A 24,290-nucleotide genomic window follows, 5' to 3' on the forward strand; every position below is an offset into this window, starting at 1 on the left:
TAGAGAATAAAAATTTTTTTCGCGGCGGTGGTGGGGTTTGAACCTGCGACCTTATTGGTACGACAACTCCGCCTGGCAGGTGAGAGCGTGGCTCTACCGTGTGAGCTATCCACGAACACAAAAATATTCGTTTCAAACCCAAAGTCATTTCTAGATCCCTCTCTCACCCACTTCTTGAGATCGCCGATTCGTTCACCACCATCGCGAAATAATTTTGACCAGCAGTTAAGCTTAATAGCCAATATTCTCATCACAAACATATAACATAGAAACGATTGAGACATTGAGTATGCTCCGGTGTATGGGTGAATTTTTAATTCAGAAAAGTGAGTGGAGCAGGCACTTATGTTGGTAACAACAAGATATGAAGTGAGTAGAAAAGTGCCAGAAGACAATAGAGAATAAAAAAATTTTTTTCGCGGCGGTGGTGGGTTTGAACCTGCGACCTTATTGGTACGACAACTCCGCCTGGCAGGTGAGAGCGTGGCTCTACCGTGTGAGCTATCCACGAACACAAAAATATTCGTTTCAAACCCAAAGTCATTTCTAGATCCCTCTCTCACCCACTTCTTGAGATCGCCGATTCGTTCACCACCATCGCGAAATAATTTTGACCAGCAGTTAAGCTTAATAGCCAATATTCTCATCACAAACATATAACATAGAAACGATTGAGACATTGAGTATGCTCCGGTGTATGGGGTGAATTTTTAATTCAGAAAAGTGAGTGGAGCAGGCACTTATGTTGGTAACAACAAGATATGAAGTGAGTAGAAAAGTGCCAGAAGACAATAGAGAATAAAAAATTTTTTCGCGGCGGTGGTGGGGTTTGAACCTGCGACCTTATTGGTACGACAACTCCGCCTGGCAGGTGAGAGCGTGGCTCTACCGTGTGAGCTATCCACGAACACAAAAATATTCGTTTCAAACCCAAAGTCATTTCTAGATCCCTCTCTCACCCACTTCTTGAGATCGCCGATTCGTTCACCACCATCGCGAAATAATTTTGACCAGCAGTTAAGCTTAATAGCCAATATTCTCATCACAAACATATAACATAGAAACGATTGAGACATTGAGTATGCTCCGGTGTATGGTGTGAATTTTTAATTCAGAAAAGTGAGTGGAGCAGGCACTTATGTTGGTAACAACAAGATATGAAGTGAGTAGAAAAGTGCCAGAAGACAATAGAGAATAAAAAATTTTTTCGCGGCGGTGGTGGGGTTTGAACCTGTGACCTTATTGGTACGACAACTCCGCCTGGCAGGTGAGAGCGTGGCTCTACCGTGTGAGCTATCCACGAACACAAAAATATTCGTTTCAAACCCAAAGTCATTTCTAGATCCCTCTCTCACCCACTTCTTGAGATCGCCGATTCGTTCACCACCATCGCGAAATAATTTTGACCAGCAGTTAAGCTTAATAGCCAATATTCTCATCACAAACATATAACATAGAAACGATTGAGACATTGAGTATGCTCCGGTGTATGGGGTGAATTTTTAATTCAGAAAAGTGAGTGGAGCAGGCACTTATGTTGGTAACAACAAGATATGAAGTGAGTAGAAAAAAATTTTTTATTCTCTATTGTCTTCTGGCACTTTTCTACTCACTTCATATCTTGTTGTTACCAACATAAGTGCCTGCTCCACTCACTTTTCTGAATTAAAAATTCACCCCATACACCGGAGCATACTCAATGTCTCAATCGTTTCTATGTTATATGTTTGTGATGAGAATATTGGCTATTAAGCTTAACTGCTGGTCAAAATTATTTCGCGATGGTGGTGAACGAATCGGCGATCTCAAGAAGTGGGTGAGAGAGGGATCTAGAAATGACTTTGGGTTTGAAACGAATATTTTTGTGTTCGTGGATAGCTCACACGGTAGAGCCACGCTCTCACCTGCCAGGCGGAGTTGTCGTACCAATAAGGTCGCAGGCTCAAACCCCACCACCGCCGCGAAAAAATTTTTTATTCTCTATTGTCTTCTGGCACTTTTCTACTCACTTCATATCTTGTTGTTACCAACATAAGTGCCTGCTCCACTCACTTTTCTGAATTAAAAATTGTAACATATTAACTGGCTCTTCTAAACTATCGGAACAATGGCGGACGCCCTTATGAAATATTTCTCAGACGAACATAAAAGGGTATCCAGAGGGGAAAAAGAACATTATAAATCTGATCATTTTTTTTACTTTTACACATTCTGATCTCAAGACATATGAAAAGTTCTAGCCAGCATGAGGAATAAAAATACTTAATTTCTTTGTTTAGAACCACGGTGTCCGCCGTTGCTGGGCGACGTGACATCACACTATTGAATCCAATTGAAAGAACTTATCATCAAACTGTCGTTTTAATAACAATAACAAAGATCAGAGTGTCGTAAACTTCATTCATTTTATTTTGTACACTACAATCTATGTTTGTCCGTACGCGCTTTGAAGTCATGTCACAAATTCCGTGTTTTGATTGGATAAAATCTAATGTTAATTAGAACCAGATAAGCAAATGAAGCAGTCATGACTTGGGAGAGAAGAGGACTTCCAGTTAAGAGATTTAGGCAATGTTCGTAAAAGTACATGCCTCCTTGACTAGATTAATACCGATCTCATTATTCCCTTCTACCTTTCAATCAACCTTTATACATTATCTTTAAAAATACTAGAGCTTTTATATAGAGCAATATCCACTTAATGTGCTCAAAGCGCTTTACAAAGAGTCCAACACGTAACATGTAGAATGAGAAATGAAGCCTGTTAGGCGATATTACAATTTTTTTTCCGACAGAGACGACGCTGTTGACGGCCAGCTCCTCATTTTACACCCGAGTACGATGAGATTATTTTCCAAGAACTCAACAATGCGCCGAGCTAGGCTCGGACCCGGGACGTTCCGATTCGAAAGCGGGTGTCATACCACAAGACGACATAGCCACATTCGATTTAACTTTAGCAAAATTATTATGAGGCATCCATTTCATTACATCACCGGCCTTGAGTAAGTCACCTCGTCCTAGCTCACTTTATGGCGTTGCACTGCGGTAGATACCTGGCTATTCCAGTCTTCCCGTGGAATATTCACTAAAAGACAAATTTCCCCTTCAGGGTGAAGAAATGGAATTTTTAAAAATATTTAACCTCTAAATTCCGGCGATTTATCGTTATTTTAACCTCTACGCGGGTTTCAATGAGGCGATAACTGCACACTGTAACACAGATTACTTAACCCTCTCCTTACCACCTACAACAAAATCGTCACATTTGTTACGACACAATATTTTTCTTATTCAGATTTATTTTGTACGTCACAAACTTTGAAAAATAATTTGAAGTTTAATTAATAAGAACATAAAGTTGCTTTGTAGAGAGATTTTGTTGAGGTTTTTTTTTAAATCAAGTTTTTCTGCTTCGTAAGCCTGCCATTGTCTGGGAAAATACTGAAATTGATGGGTAAGGACAGACTTAAGGTTTAAGATTTTACAGACAATCTCAAAGGTGACATTTATTTCATGAAATTGACATTTTCTTCCATAACAGTCTGCAGCACTCTGCAGCGTGGCTCAGCGGTACAGTTTTTGCTTCGTACCCGAAAGGCACTGAGTTCGATCGCCCACCGCTGCGCTGTGTGGCCTTGAGCAAGTCACCTCGCCCTAGCTCTATTTGCGGCGCTGCACTGCGGCTGATGCCTGGGTTATTCCGGTCTTCCCTTGGGATAGACCCTTGAGACAAAGTTCCCCTATGGGATGAATAAAGGGAATTTATTCTATTATTATTTATTTATTTATTTATATATATACTTTATACGAAGCACACTGAATATAGTCATAGTAAGTCGATGGAAATGCCCCATAATATAGATGTTTTATTGGTCTAATATCGATATATCTCCAGCTATGTTGTCTAGTGGTATGACTCTCGCCTTTGGATCGGAAGGCCCTGGGTTCAAGAACCGCTGTGAGCGGCGCATAGTTGATTCCTTTGAAAGTGTCTATACTCACATTCTCTCACCGTACTCAGGTGTAAAATGAGTACCTAGTCCTTAATAGTATTGTCTCTGTCCTTAAAAATTGTAATATCGCCAAAAAGGCGACATGTCTCGTCATACTACGTGTTAAGTGTTGTGTTGGTTTGGGACTCATTGTAAAGCGCTTTGAGCACGTATAACGGATATTGCACCATATAGGTGCTCTATTGTTTTATATGTATAATGAATAAATGATAGCAACATGTGTTAGGGTAAAATGGAATTCTTTATTATACATTAATCATATAGAGATAATTTTTGTTCAAATTCTACAAAATGAGTACAGCTATATTGACACAGATAAATAAGTTATGACCAACGTTCACTTGTTTGCAGGTGTGATAACCCAAATTGGTATAGTCTCAATGTTATAATGGAAATACCCTCAAACCAACACAAAATATTGTCCATTACAACAATGTCAAAACGGGCCCAGAATTGCGTCTGAATATCTGACCTGCAAAATACGTTCACATCGGCAATAATCCAGTCTCGAAAAAGCATAATGATGAATTTATGGTTTGATTTTTTTTTTAAACAACAGATAAAACATAAAACAACACCCCCCCCCCCCCCCCCCAATAACAAACAAACAAAAAAAAAAAAAACAAACTTCGTTTCAGTTCACCATTTGTTAAGAAGAATAAATATAGATTAATAAGATTTATAAATCCATAATATTCTACCCCTCTCCCTAAGTAGTAACGCGTAATGATATCATGTTTATTATAATAATTTGTGACGTCAGGCTATTATCGTTAAATTTCACTAAAAATTGGATTCTTTATACAGTAGAATTATTTAAGTACTTTTGAACTTGTCATATATTTAAAGTAAACGAAATAGGAATTGAATGAGGGGGTAGAATAAAACATTTCTTACACTCTTGTGTATTAGAATTCGAACTTTGGTCCCAACGCGCACTAGCAAGTTCGTGCAGCGGTTGGGCACACGTCCGGAATTCCAACAAGCAAGAGTGTAAGAATCGTATTATATTATATCTGCTTATCTTTATACAAAATACACTTTATGGTATCGGTTACTTCAAAACACATTCCGTGTTTGGCGCAGTTAGTCGCATTTTAAGTACAGCAGTCCAATAAATTAAACACACACACACACACACACACACACATATATATATATATATATATATATATATATATATATATATATATATATATATATATATGAACAAGTAAAGATAAAAATGGAAATATGTAAATTAATACCGATTATAAGTGATTGGTCTTTTACTTTAAAATCAAACAAAATAAATTCTCTCTCTCTTTATCACAATCACTCTCTCACTCTCTCTCTCTCTCTCTCTCTCTCTCTCTCTTTCTTTCTTTCTCTCTCTCTCTCTCTCTCTCTCTCTCTCTCTCTTTCTTTCTTTCTTTCTTTCTTTCTTTCTCTCTCATAATGACCGTCACCAGCAATAACGTTTTGGCAAGTATTTTGATAAGCACATTCAGGATAAGATGGAATGTAAGTCCCGATATACTAACAATATCAGGTCGTTTTCCAGTCGCCAACAGGTAATGAGATAAATAGAACATAAAATGCGTTACAAACATTGGTAAAATAAAACATCATAGCAATTCTTTTTGTATTTTTTCAAATCTCTTATTCATACCTTATTCATCTCCTTGCTTGTTGAGAAAGGAAAAACCTGAAACGTCCCAATCATTTGTCTTCCAAAAAAAAAATACTTGAATCATAACGATAATCTTTCCGTTATTATTGTAATTATCATCATCATTTTTATCGTCACAACCACCGCCACCAAAATCATATCACCATCATCATTATCACTATCACCAGCATTGCAACAACAATAACTTCAACAACAACAACAACAACAACAAAAACAACAACCAAAACAACAACAGCAAAACAACACAACATAGGGAGTATACTTATAACTACATAACTGGTAACACAAATATATTGGCGTTCTAACCAGGTTGATTAAAAACAATCTATAGCGGCAATCCTTGATATTCATAAGTATAGTAAATGTAAGTCACAGGACCCATGGTTCTTATTTTACAGGCTATAATATATACAATCATACAATCATTATAAATAATGTAGGAAAAAAAACATTTTATATTAACAGGGACTGATTTATACAAACAATCTTATTGAAATGCTGTAAGTCGATATCACAATGCAGCTGAGTAATATTTCATATTTACAAAATATCCCTTCAAAGTGAATTAACTATAATCATATAGTTATTTCACGGGTTTGGATGTATTAAACGAGTTAGTTTTAGCGCGCCAACTAACACCGCGAGCTTGCGAGTGAGTGTCAATGTGCGGTATAAATAATAACGAATTTACTAAATCCATAGCCTTGAAATAATGCATTTATCCCTTCCCTCAACGTAAGATTTTTAAAAGTCATAATTTTGCAATGAATTTAAGTTATCAATGATAACCATTCTGGATAATAATTGCTTCATATCTAAACACTCGACTCGACATTCCCTATTTTAACGTTGGAATTGAATTCAGGCGCACTAAAAGTTTACTTTAGATGACCAATCCTGTCAACCTCCCCTTTATCTCAGCCAAAAAATATTGTGCGGTCTTTGAATTAGTTATTTTTCCAAAGTTTTAAAAACATGTTTGATCCCTATTTGTTCCCAGTTCCCCTATATCTTACTTTTTCTTGGGTGCTTTAATTGTAATTATAGAACTTTTTACTATCCCATTTTCTTCCTTTTTACTAGCGCTGGTATAACCTAAATGTGTTGCAAGCGCCGTAAAACACTTAAAAACAAAAACAAACAAAGACAAAAACATTTTCCAAAGAAATTATAAGGTTTTCTAACTCGTTAAGGGAGGCATGATGAATCATCTACATATCGGCATTTACAAAACTGATAACAACAGCTTGCCAATGATCATATACGCAAACTGGAAATAATCTCAACTCCAAAGTAATTTCCATAAAATAAACAATATTCCACAAAGCTCATCATTTTCTTCTTGTTCACTTTGATAATTAATTATAATTCAACTTAAATAAAAACAATAAATAGATAAAAAGATAGTATAAATGTTGACTTGTTAACATATCACTCAACGCTTCTTGGAAGATAAGTCAATAGCGAATGAGATTAGCGGAAGAGTAGCGTCCCTTGATTGGACGTCACCTATAGTCTGTGACGTCACCGGCGGAAAAGTTATTAGAGAGAGAACGTCATGTTGGTTGTGCGCATGGGTCTCTCGTCCTCGCACGTCATGTTGGTTGTGCGCGTGGTCTTTCGTCCTCGCGGAAGCGAGGACGAGAGACGCATGCGCACAACCAACATGACGTTCTCTCTCTAATAACTTTTTCGCCGGTGACGTCACAGACTATAGGTGACGTCCAATCAAGGGACGCGACTCTTCCGCTAATCTCATTCCCTAAAGACAAAAATAACGTTGTTGTAGGTAAAAAAGAATTATCGGATATATTGAAGAACCCGGAGCTTGATCCGGTATCTGAAGCGATAAACGGACAGTTCCAGTCGCTTGATATCTTTCGGTTATTGACGTCGGTGTACAGCAAATTACTACTAGTCAATTCTAACAGACCAAACTAATCAACAGATATGCTGCGTTAGAAAAAATGTATAAATTAGCAGACTTTTACAACACATTTCGGGTTTTTCACTCTTTAAAATATTGATTTAAAAAAAAACATAAAATGCAGACTAAAAAAATAAATATATTCTTGGCTCAATTTTATATAGACGAATATCATTTAAACAATTAGATTTATACAATGTTCGCACTGCCTAGAAAATAAATCTGCACTACAATCGATTTTTAAGTTAGTGTGTGTGTAAAGAATACCGGCAATAAATTGTAAATATTTACACTGTTAAAAAGTTGGTGGTATTTTTGTATAGGCTTTAATAAAATGGAATGCCCTATCACACCAATTAAAAAGTTAAGTATATATATATATATATATATATATATATATATATATATATATATATATATATATATATATATATATATTATTCCTGTATAGATAGAATGAAGATGACGTCAATCGGGTCTTTGTTATTGTTTTTTTTTTTTTTTGCCATCCGCGTTTATGAGTAATTCTCACCAAACTGTATTAACCAGACTATAAAAGTTCATGGTTACAAATAGGTTTGTGTGTTGGTCCGTTATACTTCCGGATGGCGATGTTGTGAGCTTCTTGGCCAAGCGCATACTATCTATACTAAATGCCCATTGGCTCAGGAAGACCGTTTAAGATTATGTTTCAAAATATTTGGAGACATTTTGGCAAGGACTTGAAAATTTTAAAAAATCTATTTTTGGTATTCATTTTTATATAATATATGATTTTTGGCAGATTTTGGGAATAGTCTTCAATAGTCGTAATGTCACTTCCTTCCTAATGACGTATGGTAACTTAGTAACACTGGCTCTAAACTATCGGAACAATGGCGGACGCCGTATGAAATATTTCTCCGGCGCGAGCTTAAACGCGTATCCAGAGGAAAGTAACCCATACATTTGATCATGTTTTGACTTTTACACATTCTGATCACAAGGCATATGAAAAGTTCTAGCCAGCATGAAGAATAAAAAGTAATGGTTTTCTTTGTTTAGAACCAAGATGGCCGCCGTTGCCGGGCGCGTGATATCAGAATACTGAATCCAATTATATTGATCTGAGAGTGAAACACCGAGTTTACGGGGACAATAATATGGTTTCAGTCAAATGGCATAACAGTTTCTTTTCCTTTCAAAAATAATTAAAAGACATAGAGAATAGTGACACATTTTTGAATATAGCATCATTCTTCTTCCTACAATCATAAATATAATATAAAAAATCAGAACGCACCTTAACTAAACCTTCACAATCATAATAAGTGTCCATGAAGCTGACATTGATCACAGTTTCTGAAGCGTTTAAGGAACAGTTAGTAGTGATTAATAACTACCCCTTGGATAGGAGGTTAGCCAATGATATTGGGCGGCTTTGTGGTCAGCGCGTAGTTGAATCCTTGGAAAAGGCTCTTTACTCAGGTGTAAAATAAGTATCTGGCCGTTAACAGCGTTTTCTCTGTGGGGAAAAAATATAATATCGCCAAATAGGCGTCATGTATCGTCCTACATGTTAAGTGTTGCTGTTCGCCAGGGACCCCTTGTAAAGCACTTTGAACACATTTAGTGGATATTGCGCTATATAAACTTAAACCTCAACTAAATGGTATGGTGCTTACCGTCAGATCCTACAAGCTCAAATATTCAATCACCAGCGGTGTATTGCGGGAGAGGATACAAAAATTGAGCTTTTATATAGCGCAATATCCATTAAATGTGCTCAAAGCGCTTTACAAGGGGTCCCTGACCACCAGCAACACGTAACATGTAGAACTAAACATGACGCCTGTTAGGCGATATTACCATATTTTGCTGTCAACGGCCAGGTACTCATTTTACACCTGAGTACGGTTAGAGAATGTGTGTAAAGAGCCTTTTCCAAGGACTCAACTATGCGCCGAGCGAGGCTCGAACCCAGGACCTTCCGATCCGAAAGCGAGTGTCATACCACAAGACCACGTAGCCGCACAAGAAAGGAATAGAAGAGGATACAACGGAAGAAAGGACAATAGACGGGACCCTTGATCGATACCCGTCCAATTGCTTGTGAGTTGAACGTTCTAACAACTGATTAATTCTGGGTTTCTCAAATAGCAGCTGGATTCTGATAACTCCAAGAATCTGCAGCGCGGCTGACACCCGGGATATCTCGGTGTGTTTTTTTTAAGATATTCTCTAATAATGGGACAGCGTGGCTCAGCGGTATGGTCTTTGCTTAGTACCCGAAAGGTCCCGAGTTCGAATACCCGTCGCGCTGTGTGACCTTGAGCAAGTCACATAACCTTAGCTCACTTTGCGACTGACGCCTAGGTTATTCCAGTCTTCCCTTGGAAAAGATTCTAAAGAAAAAGTTCCCCTCAGGGATGAATAAAGGGAATTTATCTTATTTTATTTATTTTTATTAAAACAATATCAAATGTTTTCTCGTTCCTTTTTTTTCTTTCTTTAACACAATTCATTTTTTCATGATCTTGTCCTTGACCTTCTTCAATGTACCAGAGAGGGACGACGAGGAAGACAGACTGCGATGAAAGTTGTTTTCGTGAGTAGACGCAACCGCGTGGAGATCTTGGTCACTGAACTCACTGAGACGTCTCTGCAAGGCTCTTTGGATACCTGGGTCTGCCAGAAAGCCGTACTCGTGGTCTCGGAATATCCGGATTTGGTCGACTGCTTCACAGATGGATCTGATGATATAAATAGAAATAGTGGAAAAAGGTTAAAGAATGGATATTATGTGATGTCATGTTTTATAGTTTTTGTCAATTTCTAAAGAAGGGTTTTGAACCTGAATCGTTCCATATTTGGTATTTTGTTCTTTTTCGAAGCTCTTCTATTCCTTTCTATAGATAGAACGAAGTTGACGTCACTCAGTTCTTTGTTATTGTTTGGTTGGGGTTTTTTTTTTTGCCATCCATATTTATGAGTGACGTCAACTTCGTTCGATCTATAGAAAGGAATATAAGAGCTTTGAAAAAGAACACCCGTTATACAATAAATTTGCCACACTGAGAGGGGCAAGCCTGGCTTAGCTGATTTGGTATTTGCTTCGTACTTGAAAGGTATCGGTTTCGACTAACCGCCGCGCATGTGTGGCCTTGAGGATCAAATCGCCTCCGTCATAGCTGACTTTGCGGCGTTTCACTGTGGCTGGCTCCTGGGCCCAACAGACAAATTTCCCAGGAAAGAGGAAAAAGGGACGCCCAAAGACTATATGGTGGGATAAGGTAAAGGACGATATGAAAGAACTGGGCCTGGAGGAAGATGATGCGCTGAACCGAGATGCATGGGAATGCGGCATTCATTATTATGGCAACCCTGCAAAATGCGGGATAAGCTGAAAGAAGAAGATGAATAAACGGAATTAAAACATTTATTGACTAAAATTAAACTCACCTCATCTTGTCCCATTTAAAGAATCCGTTGGCCAATGTAAATCCTCCTACTTCCATTTGCTGTAGATGCAATGCTGCAAACAATGCACATGGGATTGTGGGATAGATATGGGAATCCTTGGCCGTGGTCAGCCACATGGACTCGGACTTCAGCTTCATCTGAAAAGAACAGATAATGAAGGATAAATGAAAAGAGAGATATATCAATTATTAGAACGATCTCATAAATTTTCAAAACGCATAGATATTTTCTTAACTTTCACTTACTTTTTTGAAAATAAAAAATCTTGCGGCTATGTGGTCAAGTGTTGTGACACTCGCTTTCGGAATCGGAAGGTCCTGAGTTCGAGCCTCGCTTGGCGCATAGTTGAGTCCTTGGAAAAGGCTGTTTGTTCACATTCTCTCGCCGTACTCAGGTGTAAGATGAGTTAGTTATTTTTTAACGCATCATGTCAGTGTCTCCGATTAGCCATCGTAATCTTGAAGAATGAATGATCTTATAGATAGAACGAAGTTGACATCACTCAGGTCCTTGTTATTGTTTTTTGCCATCCATGTTATGAGTAGTTCTCACTAAACTGTATTAACCAGATTATAAACGTTTAAGGTTATACGTTACTGTTTATAAACAGCCAACTACGTTTGTCCAAGCACGTGAGAAGGCGTGTCACAAACTTCCTTGTTTTGATTGGTCACAAATCTGCTGGTTAATTCTTACCTTGGTGTCATTCAGTTCTTCCATTATAGAGATGTACTTGGCCGATATGTTTTTCCAAACCGGAAGTTGTCTCACTACCAGGTTGTCAAGTCCCTCAAGAATGGACAAGGCAGTGGCAAAATTACGCACACTAAGACACATGTTGGCAACTCCGATGAACTTTGACACAAAGCTAGTCTGGACCTGCGGGATTCATAGTTTGTAAGAACAATTCAGTATAAATATCATCACTACTTAGAAATTTTCCCATTGACATTATGATAAATATATATATATATATATATATATATATATATATATATATATATATATATATATATATATATATATATATATATATATATATATATATATATATATATATATATATATATATATATAAGTGCATTTTTCCGGATTGACCATGCTAAACAAGCTTCACAATGTCTAATTTATTCCCCAAGCGGACCATTTGGAACCATATTTTAATTTTATAAAGCATCAGTCGCCTTTTAGGGCCACTTTTTGTACTGAAGCCAGATTCTCATTCACACCTGAGTCGAGTGAGAAAATGTGTGTAAACCAAGGACACATTATCGGGACCGGAATTTTTCATAATCGTTGTCACCCATCCAGCCAATGATCACGATCAACATTGTTTGACTTGCATGACAAGACAGACGAGAAACCGTAACGATTAGTCATCAAACCCCATATAAAGCAGATTGGTGAAACCGTGGCTCTGTGACTATGCGGTACAGTGAGGTACATTGTCTCATTGTGTCATAAAGTCAAGTCATGTTAAGTGACTGAATTATGACAATAAGTGTGGGGAGTCACACATATTACCCCACTCGACTCATGCGTGAATCAGTACTTGGGTACAGGGAGCGATGGTTACTGTAAAATCGTCGGTGCAATAAGAACGCCTAACAGGCAGCTAGTACGGTATGAAATGGAGTAATATGGTTCCGAATGGTATGCTAGTGGAATAAATGAAACACTGTGAAGCGCATTAGCCATAGTTAATCCCAGTAAATGCGATATATAAATGTTCATATTTATTTACTTATTTGTGTCAGTGGATGACATAATCAGTCGGAAGGGGACCATTTTGGATTTGCATTTTCTGAAAGAATGTGTTTCCCAGAGCATATTAATCTTTATTTGGAGTAAATCAGTTGATTTTTCATGAAGTTATAGTCAGATACACGGGAACAGCAACTTTTCTCAAATTTCATAATTTATCAACTTGACTAGCTGTAAAAAAATATTTAGAATTGAAATTAAGCTTTGATATTTCCCGAAGATGTACAAAAAGAGTTGATTTAATCATTTGTGACAAGAACTCGTTTTTGATTTTTTTTAAAATTGAGCTTCTAACTAATAATGGCAATATCTCAGTTCAAAGCTTTTCATCATCCGACTGATTATGTCATTCACTGTAACAATTATTTAATTATTTATTTATTTGGTAACCACCTTGATTTTACAATTATCGTGGTTCTTACTTTATTTGAACCACAGCTAAGAATTTCGGCCGAAACCCAATGGGAAAGTTCCTGGGAGTGAGTGATCATCCTTACAACACTTGGCTCCAAGGGTGGATCTCCCACAAACAGTCCTCGTTTTGGCTCAGCTGGTTCCATTTTCCTGGGGAATGAAAATGTTGATACTTGAAGCTCGAAGAAAAATAATAAAAATAGGGAATGGATTTGAGGCTTTGATTTAATAACGAAGACAGAGAATGTGAGCTTTTTGGGTTTCCCTTTGTCAACGAAGTAGGGCTATGTGTGGCTATGTGGTCTTGTGATATGACACTCGCTTTCGGATCGGAAGGTCCTAGGTTCGAGGCTCGCTTGGCGCATAGTTGAGTCCTTGGAGAAGGCTCTTTAATTACTAACATTCTCTCACCGTACTCAGGTGTAAAATGAGAACCTGGCGGTTAACGGCGTTCTCTTCGTCCGAAAAATTGTAATATCGCCTAACAAGCGTCATGTCTTTTCCTCAATGTTAAACGTTGTTTCTTGACCAGGGACCCCTTGTGAAGCGCTTTGAGCACATTTAGTGGATATTGCGCTATATAAAAGCTCCATTTAATGGATTTGAGGCTTTGATTTAATAACGAAGACAGATAATGTGAGCTTTTTGGGTTTCCCTTTGTCAACGAAGTAGGGCTATGTGTGGCTATGTGGCCTTGTGGTATGACACTCGCTTTCGGATCAGAAGGTACTGAGTTCGAGTCTCGCTCGGTGCATAGTTCAATCCTTGGAAAATGCTCTTTAAATACATTACCTCGCCGTACTCACGTGTAAAATGAGTACCTGGGCGTTAACAGCGTTGTCTCTTTCTGAAAAAAAAGTGTTATATTGCCTAACAAGCGTCATGTATCGTCCTATATGTTAAGTGTTGCTGTTGGTCAGGAGACCCTTGTAAAGCGTTTGGAGCATGTTTAGTGGATATTGCCCTATATAAAAGCTCTAGTTTTTGACGTCACTATGCGCTTTCTTATTGTTTTTAGACCGCCAATTGCGTGGTCAGTTCTCACTGAAGGCCCTCTTATAAATCATTCACGTTATATTAGTTATACGTAGCCTTGTGTATAGGATTCAATAGTCGTAACGTCACTTCCTTCCTAATGACGCATGTAACTTAGCAACACTGGCTCTAAACTTTCGGAACAATGGCGGACGCCCGTATGAAATATTTCTCCGTCGAGCATAAAAGCGTATCCAGAGGGGAAAAAAACACATAAATTTGATCATGTTTTGACTTTTACACATTTTGGTCACAAGACATATGAAAAGTTCTAGCCAGCTTGAAGAATAAAAAGTAATGATTTTCTTAGTTTAGAACCAAGATGGCCGCCGTTGCCGAGCGGCGTGACATCAGACTACTGAATCCAATTGGTACCTACAATTCATTTGGCGGGAAGAACAGGTGACTATTTGACCTAAATGCACAGCATCATTACAACAACCAAAACTTGCCAAGTTGGAAAAGCGTGATAGCTGAAGTTGGACAGCAGAGTCAGTACAGTACATTTACTCTGTATTATCGATCAGTATTTTCCCAAAAATGGCAGGCTCCTCACCGAGCTGAAAAATTTGTTGTTTTTTTTAAACGCATACAATCTCTCTACAAAACAACTTAATGTTCTTATTAATTAAACAAAGACCATTGTGATGTACAAAAAAAATCATCTGAATAAGAAAAAAATGTATATTGTGTCGTAGCAAATGTGACGAATTTGCTGTAGGTGGTGAGCAGGAGAGGGTTAAGGTTTGGCACTGACCTTGTCATGGACGGAGTTCTCATCCCTGGCATAGACAGGGCAACGCCCACCCCTTGGAATTGAGAGTTTAAGAAATGGACCGGGTGACAATTCCTAAACAAGGTCTGAAAAGATTAGAGGCAGACAAAATATGACAAGTTTATCAGAGAAGCCTATCTAAAAATAGCATTGACAAAGCTCAAAGTAATGAAAAACAATATTAGAAATGAAAACACGGTTTATTTATGACAATTTTAAAAAATCATCATTGCAATTATTATCATCACAATCATCATCATATCATTATTATCATAACTATGATCATCATATCATCATCATCATCATCATCATCATCATCATAATTATCATCATCATCATAGTCATCGCCATCATCATCATCATCATCCTCATCATCATCATCATCATCATCATCATCATCATCATCATCATCATCATATATTACAACAACTACAATAACAACAACAAAAATCACAAGCACTATCACCATTATCATCATCATCATCATCATCATCATCATCATCATCATCATCATCATCATCATCATCATCATCATCATTAATATCATCACCATGACCACCACCACCATCACCATCTCCCCCGTCATCCTTACCTGCTCCAACAACGTCAGCTGTTCAGCCAGTACATGTACTTCACAATCAGCCACTGAGAACTGACTGCTGGGCCGGCCTCCAAAGGATGAGGTGAGGGCCTTGCTGTCCGACGACTTCAACTTGCCCGAGCCGCCACTCGTGTTCAGAGATTTATCGGACTTTGACCGTTTCAACAGGGATCGGAAACTTTCCCACTGTGGACCACACGATAGAAAAACCCAACAATTATAATTAGTAGTAGTAGTAGTAGTAGTAGTAGTAGTAGTAGTAGTAGTAGTAGTAGTAGTAGTAGTAGTAGTAGTAGTAGTAGTAGCGAATGGCTACACCTCCAAATTCATTTCGTCAACCCAGCTTCGAAAGTCTTCCTCCGCCCTAAGAATTGTTTTATCGTCACCTTCAAGTTTAGTTACTAGCCAGTGGAGTACTATGTGATCGCTTGTCTCAGGAACTGCCTGACAGTTCTGGCAGGCAACATTGTTCACACGTTTCCGGGCATTCGTCTGGTACACCTGCGAAGGATCATCACGTTGCCGTCATACAGGAGATTGCGCGCTGCTATGACCCTGAAGGTGATACCAGCCTAGATCCAATCCTGCTGGAACAACTGAAGATGAGTAGCCAGACCAAGAATGATCCAAACCGGCGTCCAGACAATGTTCTTCCTGGACATATACCTCCAACGATTGTAATTTAAACTATATCATAATAACAGAGGCAGCGTAGAACAGCGGTCTTGCCTTCTGCTTCGTACACAGAACGTAACGAGTTCAACTCTCCGCCGCATTGTGTGGCCTTGAGCAAGCTACCTCGCACTAGCTCACTTTGTGGCGTTGATCTGTGGCAAACGCTTGGGTTATTCCAGTTTCTCTTTGTAATAGATTTTAAATCTTGTTTATATAATTTTGATAAATTGTATCTATGCATGAAAGTTACACAGAGTATTTAAAGGTTTTTAGAACCTATTAGATCTTAAATGATACGATACGACTCTATACGATATAGACAAATTTCACCTTAAGGATGAATATAGAGGATTTTATTTTATTAATATTCATATTGTATTATGTTGTTCATTTTTTTTAAAGATCATAATTTTCGTCATCGTGGAAACGGTAGCCATCTTGAAATAAATATTCAATTTTCTATATCTAAAGTGTTTTTCAATCTTGAAATCGGTTGCCCTAAAATTTTGTGTGAAGATAGAAAAATGATTTCTAAAATGCTCAAGAATGCTAATTCTAAAATTGTAATCTTTGAATTATAAATAAACAATAATAATAAATCACAATTTCGAATAGAGATTGTTACCCCAGAAATTGTAATATAAAAATAAGTTCAGAATTAGTAGATATTGCAGGGCTTGGTTAGCCTTCATAGTTCGAACGTCATGTATTATGTAGATCACATAATATTTATAAAAATTCTCGGTCAAAAATGGGTGAAAAATAATGTATAATAATGGCCGAGTGGTTAAGGCATTGCACTGTGATCCGGATGACCCGGGTCCGAGCACCGCTTCAGGCACTTTCGTTTTTTTTTTCCTAGAGCAAGATTATTAACCCCCAATTTGCTCACTTGGACAACATGGGTGATTCCTGTTGACATCAGACATCTTGTTTAATGAGTTATCTATATTCCTTCGTTGAATGCCTAGGCGACGATATCTTATGATGTCGTGGCGGAAAAGGCATATTTAAAAAAAAACAGATTCTAAAAGAGCAAATTAAACAGCACAGAACTTTTAAGGGTGTAAAAGCCTTCTTTAGCTAACAGCCAAATAAAACATGCAAAAACTTTGATACAACCGTTTTGTGGCGGTTGGTCACATTTAACACATAATCACATTTTAAAAATAAAAAAAACCCAAAGAAACAAATGTGCAGAAAGTTTATGACGTTTTGTGAGGAGACAGTTATAGAAAAATAGAACAAAAGTGTTAACAAAGAGTTTATTAAGATGTCAGTGATAAAAAAAACAAGTGTCCTATCGTATCAAAACGGTATTACATCGTTATGGACCTCGTGCCAAAAAAAGCGATTCAACTGTAAAAACCAGCAAGAATTCTTCGTCATTTTGAGTAACTATGCCTTTTATATTCAATGAAACATTTAAAATTAACTGAATTTTTATATTTATAATATATTTTATTTAGCTTAGCTTATTTATTTCATAATTACACATTTTTATGCACTTACATATAAATCCAAACTAGGGGTCACAGGGACAACATATTTTTTTACTTTTTAAAATTGATCACCACTAAACGTGCTCAAAGCGCATTGCAGAAGGTCCCTGACCAACAGCAACACGTAACATGTAGAATGAGACATGACGCCTGTTAGGCGATAATACTTTTTTTTCCGACAGGGATAACACTATTAACGGACAGGTACTCATTTTACACCTGATTACGGTGAGAGAATGTGGGTAAAGAGCCTTTTCCAAGGACTCAACGATGCGCCGAAATAGGCTTGAACCCAGGACCTTCCGATCGGAAAGCGAGTGTCATACCACAATACAGCAAAGCCACAGTATGGATTTCACTCCAACATAATACCGTTTTAAGACCACGTATTGTTGTAGTAAGCGTTAAAGATCGATGAGTAAATGACACGTTTATTTAAGGAAAATTCGGCTTTGTGGTCTAGTGGTATGACACTCGCTTTCGGATCGGAATGTCATGTGTTCGAGCCTTGCTCGGTGCATAGTTGAGTCCTTGGAAAAGACTCTTTACTCACATTCTCTCACCGTACTCAGATGTAAAACGAATACCTGGCTGTTAACAGTGTTGTTTCTGTCCGAAAATATAGTAATATCACCTAACAGGCGTCGTGTCCCGTCCTTACATATTAAGTGTTGCTGTTGGCCAGGGACCCATTGTAAAGCGCTTTGAACACGTTTAGTGGATATTACTCTATATAAAATCTCAATTTTAAAGCTCAATTTGAATATTCGTAGAAATCAAATAATAATTAATAGAAAAATAAAAGCTAAATTAACATTCAATGAATTCAAGGGTAAAAAACGTTAAGGATGGCAAAGAATGGAAAATTACATATAGTGGAAAATTACAAATAATGGACAATTAATTACAAAGAATGGAAAATTACAAAGAATTGAAAATTAATTGTTACTAGACTCTATGATGATAAGACAAGTTAAAATCAAAACACAAAATACACAAATACAATATAAATATAAATAGACAGACGGATGGAATAACATAATATTGATGATATGACTTGTGGGGAAGACAAGGTTAAAGATCATTGAAAAGTGTAGAAGAGACTAAAAGAGCCAGAGAGATCAGAACAGAGAAACAAACACACTTACACATATTCATATAGAGATAAAGATAGGGATGGATAATTTAATCGATAGACCCAAAAGTAGATAGTTAATAAGAAGATAGATAGATATATAGATGGATAGATAGATAGATAGATAGATAGATAGATATATAGATAGATAGATAGATAGATAGATAGGTAGGTAGGTAGATAGGTAGGTAGGTAGGTAGATAGATAGATAGATAGGTAGATAGATAATAGATAGATGATAGATATAGATAGATAGATAGTAGATAGATAGATAGATAGATAGATAGATAGATAGATAGATAGATAGATAGATAGATAGATAGATAAATAGATAGATAGATAGATAGAGATGAAGGGGGTATGGACAGACACAGATAGACTGCGATAGAGAGAGAAAGAAACACACACACACACACACACACACAAATATTATATATATATATATATATATATATATATATATATATATATATATATATACAGATAGAGATAAAGATAGGGATAGATAATTTTATTGTTAGACCCAAAAGTAGATAGTTAACAAGAAGATAGATAGATAGATAGATAGATAGATAGATAGATAGATAGATAGATAGATAGATAGATAGATAGATAGATAGATAGATAGATAGATAGAGGGAAGGGGGCAGGGACAGAGGGAGGGAGGGAGAGAGAGAGAGAGAGAGAGAGAGAGAGAGAGAGAGAGAGAGAGAGAGAGAGAGAGATAGATAGATAGATATAGATAGATAGACAGATAGATAGATAGATAGATAGATAGATAGATAGATAGATAGATAGAGATGGGAGAAAGCCTGGGGGAAGGGGGAGAGGGGGAGGGACGAGACAACAGAGTCATTCTAATCTTGTTAGAGGGAAAAGTTAAGAGTTTTTAGTCCCACACCATCTCATTACCCTAGAAAGCTTTTCAGGTGGCTGAAATAATTAAGTAAGAGGAAACCTTTCATTATCAAGCGTTATTAATTATCTCCCCTGATTTAACAAAGTGGAGTAAAGAAATATCCCTTTGTTTTGATTGTGCATACTGAATACAGAACACTCTGCACGATTATTTGTCTCTATTCTATAATTTCTAAACAGACTTTGATTCAAAGCATAATTCCTGTTTTAGACTATCTTCTTTGCACAGCATTGAGAGCCACTAGGGCCGTGGAGACCGATGTATTTCCGGTCTTATCGCGTGAAATGAACTGGAGCAATTGCTGCTATCATTTTGGATAAAACATTAGTCTACAGCAAAGTGCTTTCCGCCACTCAATAACTGTTGGGGATGGGGGGGGGGGGGGCTGAGTATCAGAAAATCATAATCTTTACACGTAATCCGAGTTCTTGGGACCAGTAGTCATTAAATTGGTGCTTAGGGTACTAAAACAGTGTATTGGTTCCATTGGTAATACAACTGAATGCATCTTATTTTTCACCTTATTTTGTATTTTGAATTCATGTTTGTAAAGTACCAGGCCATAACTCAGCAAATGCTTTAAGAAACTTTGACGTTATAGCAACAGTACATTCCGTATCCAAATGGAGTATTTATTGCATATTATAGAGCAGAGTGTTCTGTATTCTGCCGAACTTTGACAAATTATAAATATTCTTTTAATAAATAAAAAATTTTGGGACAGAAAAGATTTCCCTTTTAAAAAATCAATTAATATAAATGACTCAAAAATTGTCATTTTTTCTTTCTTTAAAAAGCCAGGACTGAGACGTTTTGATAATCAGAAAGTAATTTTCATCAATCAATATTTGTTTACAGAAAGAATGTCTGTTTGACATGAAAAGAAATCCGAGTTTTTGATCAGACTATGGCTGTATTTTTCTGTACTCTGGAATAAATGTATTTAAAATTTGGGCCAAAAAACTCCTCCTTCAAATATCGATTGATGAAAGTAACCTTCATATTGTCAAAATATCTCAAACCTGGGACTTTTGTATTGTCAGAGAACGGCAGTTTTGTGTGTCATTGAATTCCGATAGGTAGATGATCCCAATAATAATAAAATGTTGAAGAGGCCACTTGCAAGACATGCCAGGCCATTTTCTCAGCTCTTTTATTTTCATTTCAATTTGTTTAAGATACTCGTTCGTAGCTCAGTCAATCAGTTTGTCCAAAAAGATCATGACATCAATATGTATTGAATATTCAACATTTCTCCCAAGCTTTTGAATATCTCAATTTACATCAACGAAGTGTAGATGTTCATACAAATAAGAAATGAAAAACAAACATTGTTCATTTTTCTCAAGGATTAATTTGACATGTAAAGCAAGTGGCCCACCAAAAAATTGAAGATAATATCAATTTTATATAAAATGTTACCTCCATAAGTCTTTCTTCTCTGGACTAGTGAAAAAGACATGGGTTTAAGTACAACACACACACGGTATATAATGTGAGGCTTTCTAATCGTGTAGATAGTCAACCCTGGGCAAGTATTTCTAACAATGAGGCAGATATATTATGTTACATAAAGTTACCAACTACTCTCTTAAATAGAAATTATTTCGGGATCGACGAAGCATTTGCAGTACTTTACTTAGAAGATATAATAAATGTTTTAAACAGGAGCCGAAATAAAGTTGTTTGTTTTAAAATTGAAAACACGCCAATTTTTGTCTCCTTGACTTTCACGTCTATTTCCCTGATCCAATTTCTCCAGACATAACACCAAATCGAAGTGACGTGAGACATATATTAGATAACTGATTATATTTTGATTACTTTTCGTCACAAAATGAAAATATGACATAGAAGGGCAACGGAATACAAATATTAACGTAAAATATTAATGCAATTTTATATGAAAGCATTTAGATATACTTGCCCATGGAGAAAATATATTCAAGTGAAATTATAAAGCTTTTACATCGTGCTTTCTTTTCTTTCAATCAAGAATTAGTATATATAGTATTTATTGTCTGTGCAGATATATTCTAATTTTACACAATTACATTTCTATGTAAACTATGTATGCAAAAAGCTACAGTTATGTATAACTGCTACGAACACCACACAGGTTTTGATAAGCAGAGCTATCAGCGGGTTTACTTACATTTGGAACAGCAATACGGCCATAATCTGGAAAAACCTATATTTAAAAATTTGGCCAGAAAACTCGTCCTTCAAACATCAATCGATTTAAATGACCTTTATCTCGGAAAAAAACTCTTAAACCTGGGACTCGAAGTCCCAGGTATGACAGTTTGCTGGGGTTTTTTTTTGCCAAGATGAGGGTCATTTAAATCGATCGATATTTGAAGGACGAATTTTCTGGCCAAATTTTTAAATATGGGTTTTGCTAGAGTACGGCAGAATTATTGTTTTGACCGATTGGATGGAAAATCTTCAAAACTAAAACCATGTAAATTTTAAGTTCTAACCGTTTTTATTCATGAAACAAAAACAAGACAAGACAAAACGAATTGAAGACTTTACAATTCAACCAGTCATCACCAATTAGAAGCTTTGGCGGGTTTTATCAATGGTTTTACCTGTTTTGGGTTGGCAATGTGCAAGAAGTAGGTACTGTCCTGCTCATCATCCTCCTCCACTTCTGTCATCAGCATCAGCTCGGAGTGTTCTCCCAGTCGGCATGCAGCGTACAGACTGTAGATGTTGTCAGCACCAGGTACGTTGGACTCCGTCTTTGATTGGTGGACATGATTACAAGAGATCAGGTAAAAGTGTAGATTTCAGGGATTTGATATTTGAAATGTCTTATAACTTTGTTTATTTGTAAATAATGAATTGAATGTAAAATAAAAAATGGATAGATAGCATTTTTTATAATACGATTCCTTTTTTTTATTTTCAACAATATTTCGATTTTATATCTTACGTAATTTTGTAAACAAATTAACAAATTAAGGAGCAAGTACCGGTGTAAGATAATGCTTTGTCTGGCACATTTCATACACACTTGTTGAGATATATTTTTTTGTAAACAAAGCCTACAAAAAATAGTGTTTATTTACAGTATACAAACTGAAGGGGATTGTTAGCTAATATTAGCTACATGATAATCAAAGCTAGGTAACGCTATATGTCTTAATAGTCCAAAAAATAAGTCATGATGTCACCTTTCGGAGGTAAGTCTTTTTTTTAATGAATGCGCCAGGCAATCAATAAGTAATTGACTGGCCAAGGTTCTATGCCCAAATTTGGGTTCTTCAACAAGCAGTCCGCCACAGTCATTAGCATGGGAGATGGTATGTAATTTTAAGTTATTATTACTGCCGACCGACGAATACCACCATTACGGAAACAGCCATGCCCTAGAATGAATAGATAAAACCCTCTGCACATTATTTTATAGAGCAGTAATCGAAAGTGTTTTGTCATTTTGTATAACAGCTTGGGGAGGCAATTGCTTAGCAGTGGAAAGGAACAAAATAAATTCAAATATTAAAAAATCTATTAAACGCTATATAAATGATGTTGACGATGTAGATCTTTTATACGAGAAATTTTGTATAAATAAAATAACTAAAATATTAAATGACCAGTATCATCCACTAAGACCATCAGTTATTAGTCAGAAAGAAGTGGTCGCCCTTTCTCTATTTCAACGAAAACAGAGAGACACCGAAAATCATTTCTGCCGTCCAGTATTAGGCTTTATAACAACAAGCAATAATCATTTTATACAATTATTTCGCATTTTTACTTTCAAAAAATGTAAATATTAAATTATTAATTTATTTGTTTTGCAATCTTTTCAATTTTTAATTTATAGTGACAGTTTTGACTATTTTACAGTGTTGAAATTATTCATATTATAAAGCGCAGCTCTGGTTATGGAGCTACTCCTTTTTCATATATACATCCTATTTCCATTGTATTTTTATCTTATTATGTAAATTATAACACGTCTGTACAAAAAATTTCCTTTTTGGGATGCAATAAAGTATTATTATTATTATTATTATTATTATTAATACAGTGGGGGGGGGGGTGTTGTGTTTTTTTCTATGTTACTGAATTAAGCACTCTTTTAAGTTTATTCGGGAGGGGTTGCCAACCCCCGTGTGTGTGTGTGTGTGTGTGTGTGTGTGTGTGTGTGTGTGTGTGTTCTTATAAACATTAGTGTGATGTTTTAGTATTTAGTATTAATTCCTTAACCATAGGTATGTAGCAATGACTACGAAAAATGTTCTTTTCTCTTTTTGAGGAAAATTTTTGTCTAAAACCAAAGCCCTATCTCCACTGAGTAAAAATGTTTTTGAATTTTGAAAATCTATTCATAAATAAACAAGTTATGCAGTTTCAAAGGTGTCATTTATTTGGATGA

General features: G+C 36.4%; 1 protein-coding gene across 4 annotated transcripts in view; it reads right to left on the reverse strand.

Annotated features, from left to right (window-relative positions):
• Nucleotides 1-10,043: 10,043 nt before the first annotated feature.
• LOC144966147 (uncharacterized) overlaps nt 10,044-24,290 on the reverse strand; it is a 78,180-nt gene continuing 63,933 nt past the window's right edge. For 2 of the 4 annotated variants that reach the window (XM_078902262.1, XM_078902265.1), the window contains exons 20-27: nt 22,492-22,644; nt 21,320-21,343; nt 15,658-15,852; nt 15,048-15,151; nt 13,264-13,405; nt 11,774-11,956; nt 11,057-11,214; nt 10,044-10,347 (exon numbers count right to left, since the gene is read on the reverse strand). In XM_078902262.1, the coding sequence (XP_078758388.1) occupies nt 10,116-10,347; nt 11,057-11,214; nt 11,774-11,956; nt 13,264-13,405; nt 15,048-15,151; nt 15,658-15,852; nt 21,320-21,343; nt 22,492-22,644 (1,191 nt within the window). In that variant the 3' untranslated portion in view covers nt 10,044-10,115. The remainder of the gene's footprint in view (nt 10,348-11,056; nt 11,215-11,773; nt 11,957-13,263; nt 13,406-15,047; nt 15,152-15,657; nt 15,853-21,319; nt 21,344-22,491; nt 22,645-24,290) is intronic. The other 2 variants (XM_078902264.1, XM_078902266.1) reach the window with 1 other exon arrangement.

Source organism: Berghia stephanieae, chromosome 2 (genome assembly GCF_034508935.2).
Source record: "Berghia stephanieae isolate SIO BIC M18660-M18661 chromosome 2, UCSD_Bste_1.3, whole genome shotgun sequence".
NCBI classification, from domain to species: domain Eukaryota; kingdom Metazoa; phylum Mollusca; class Gastropoda; order Nudibranchia; family Aeolidiidae; genus Berghia; species Berghia stephanieae.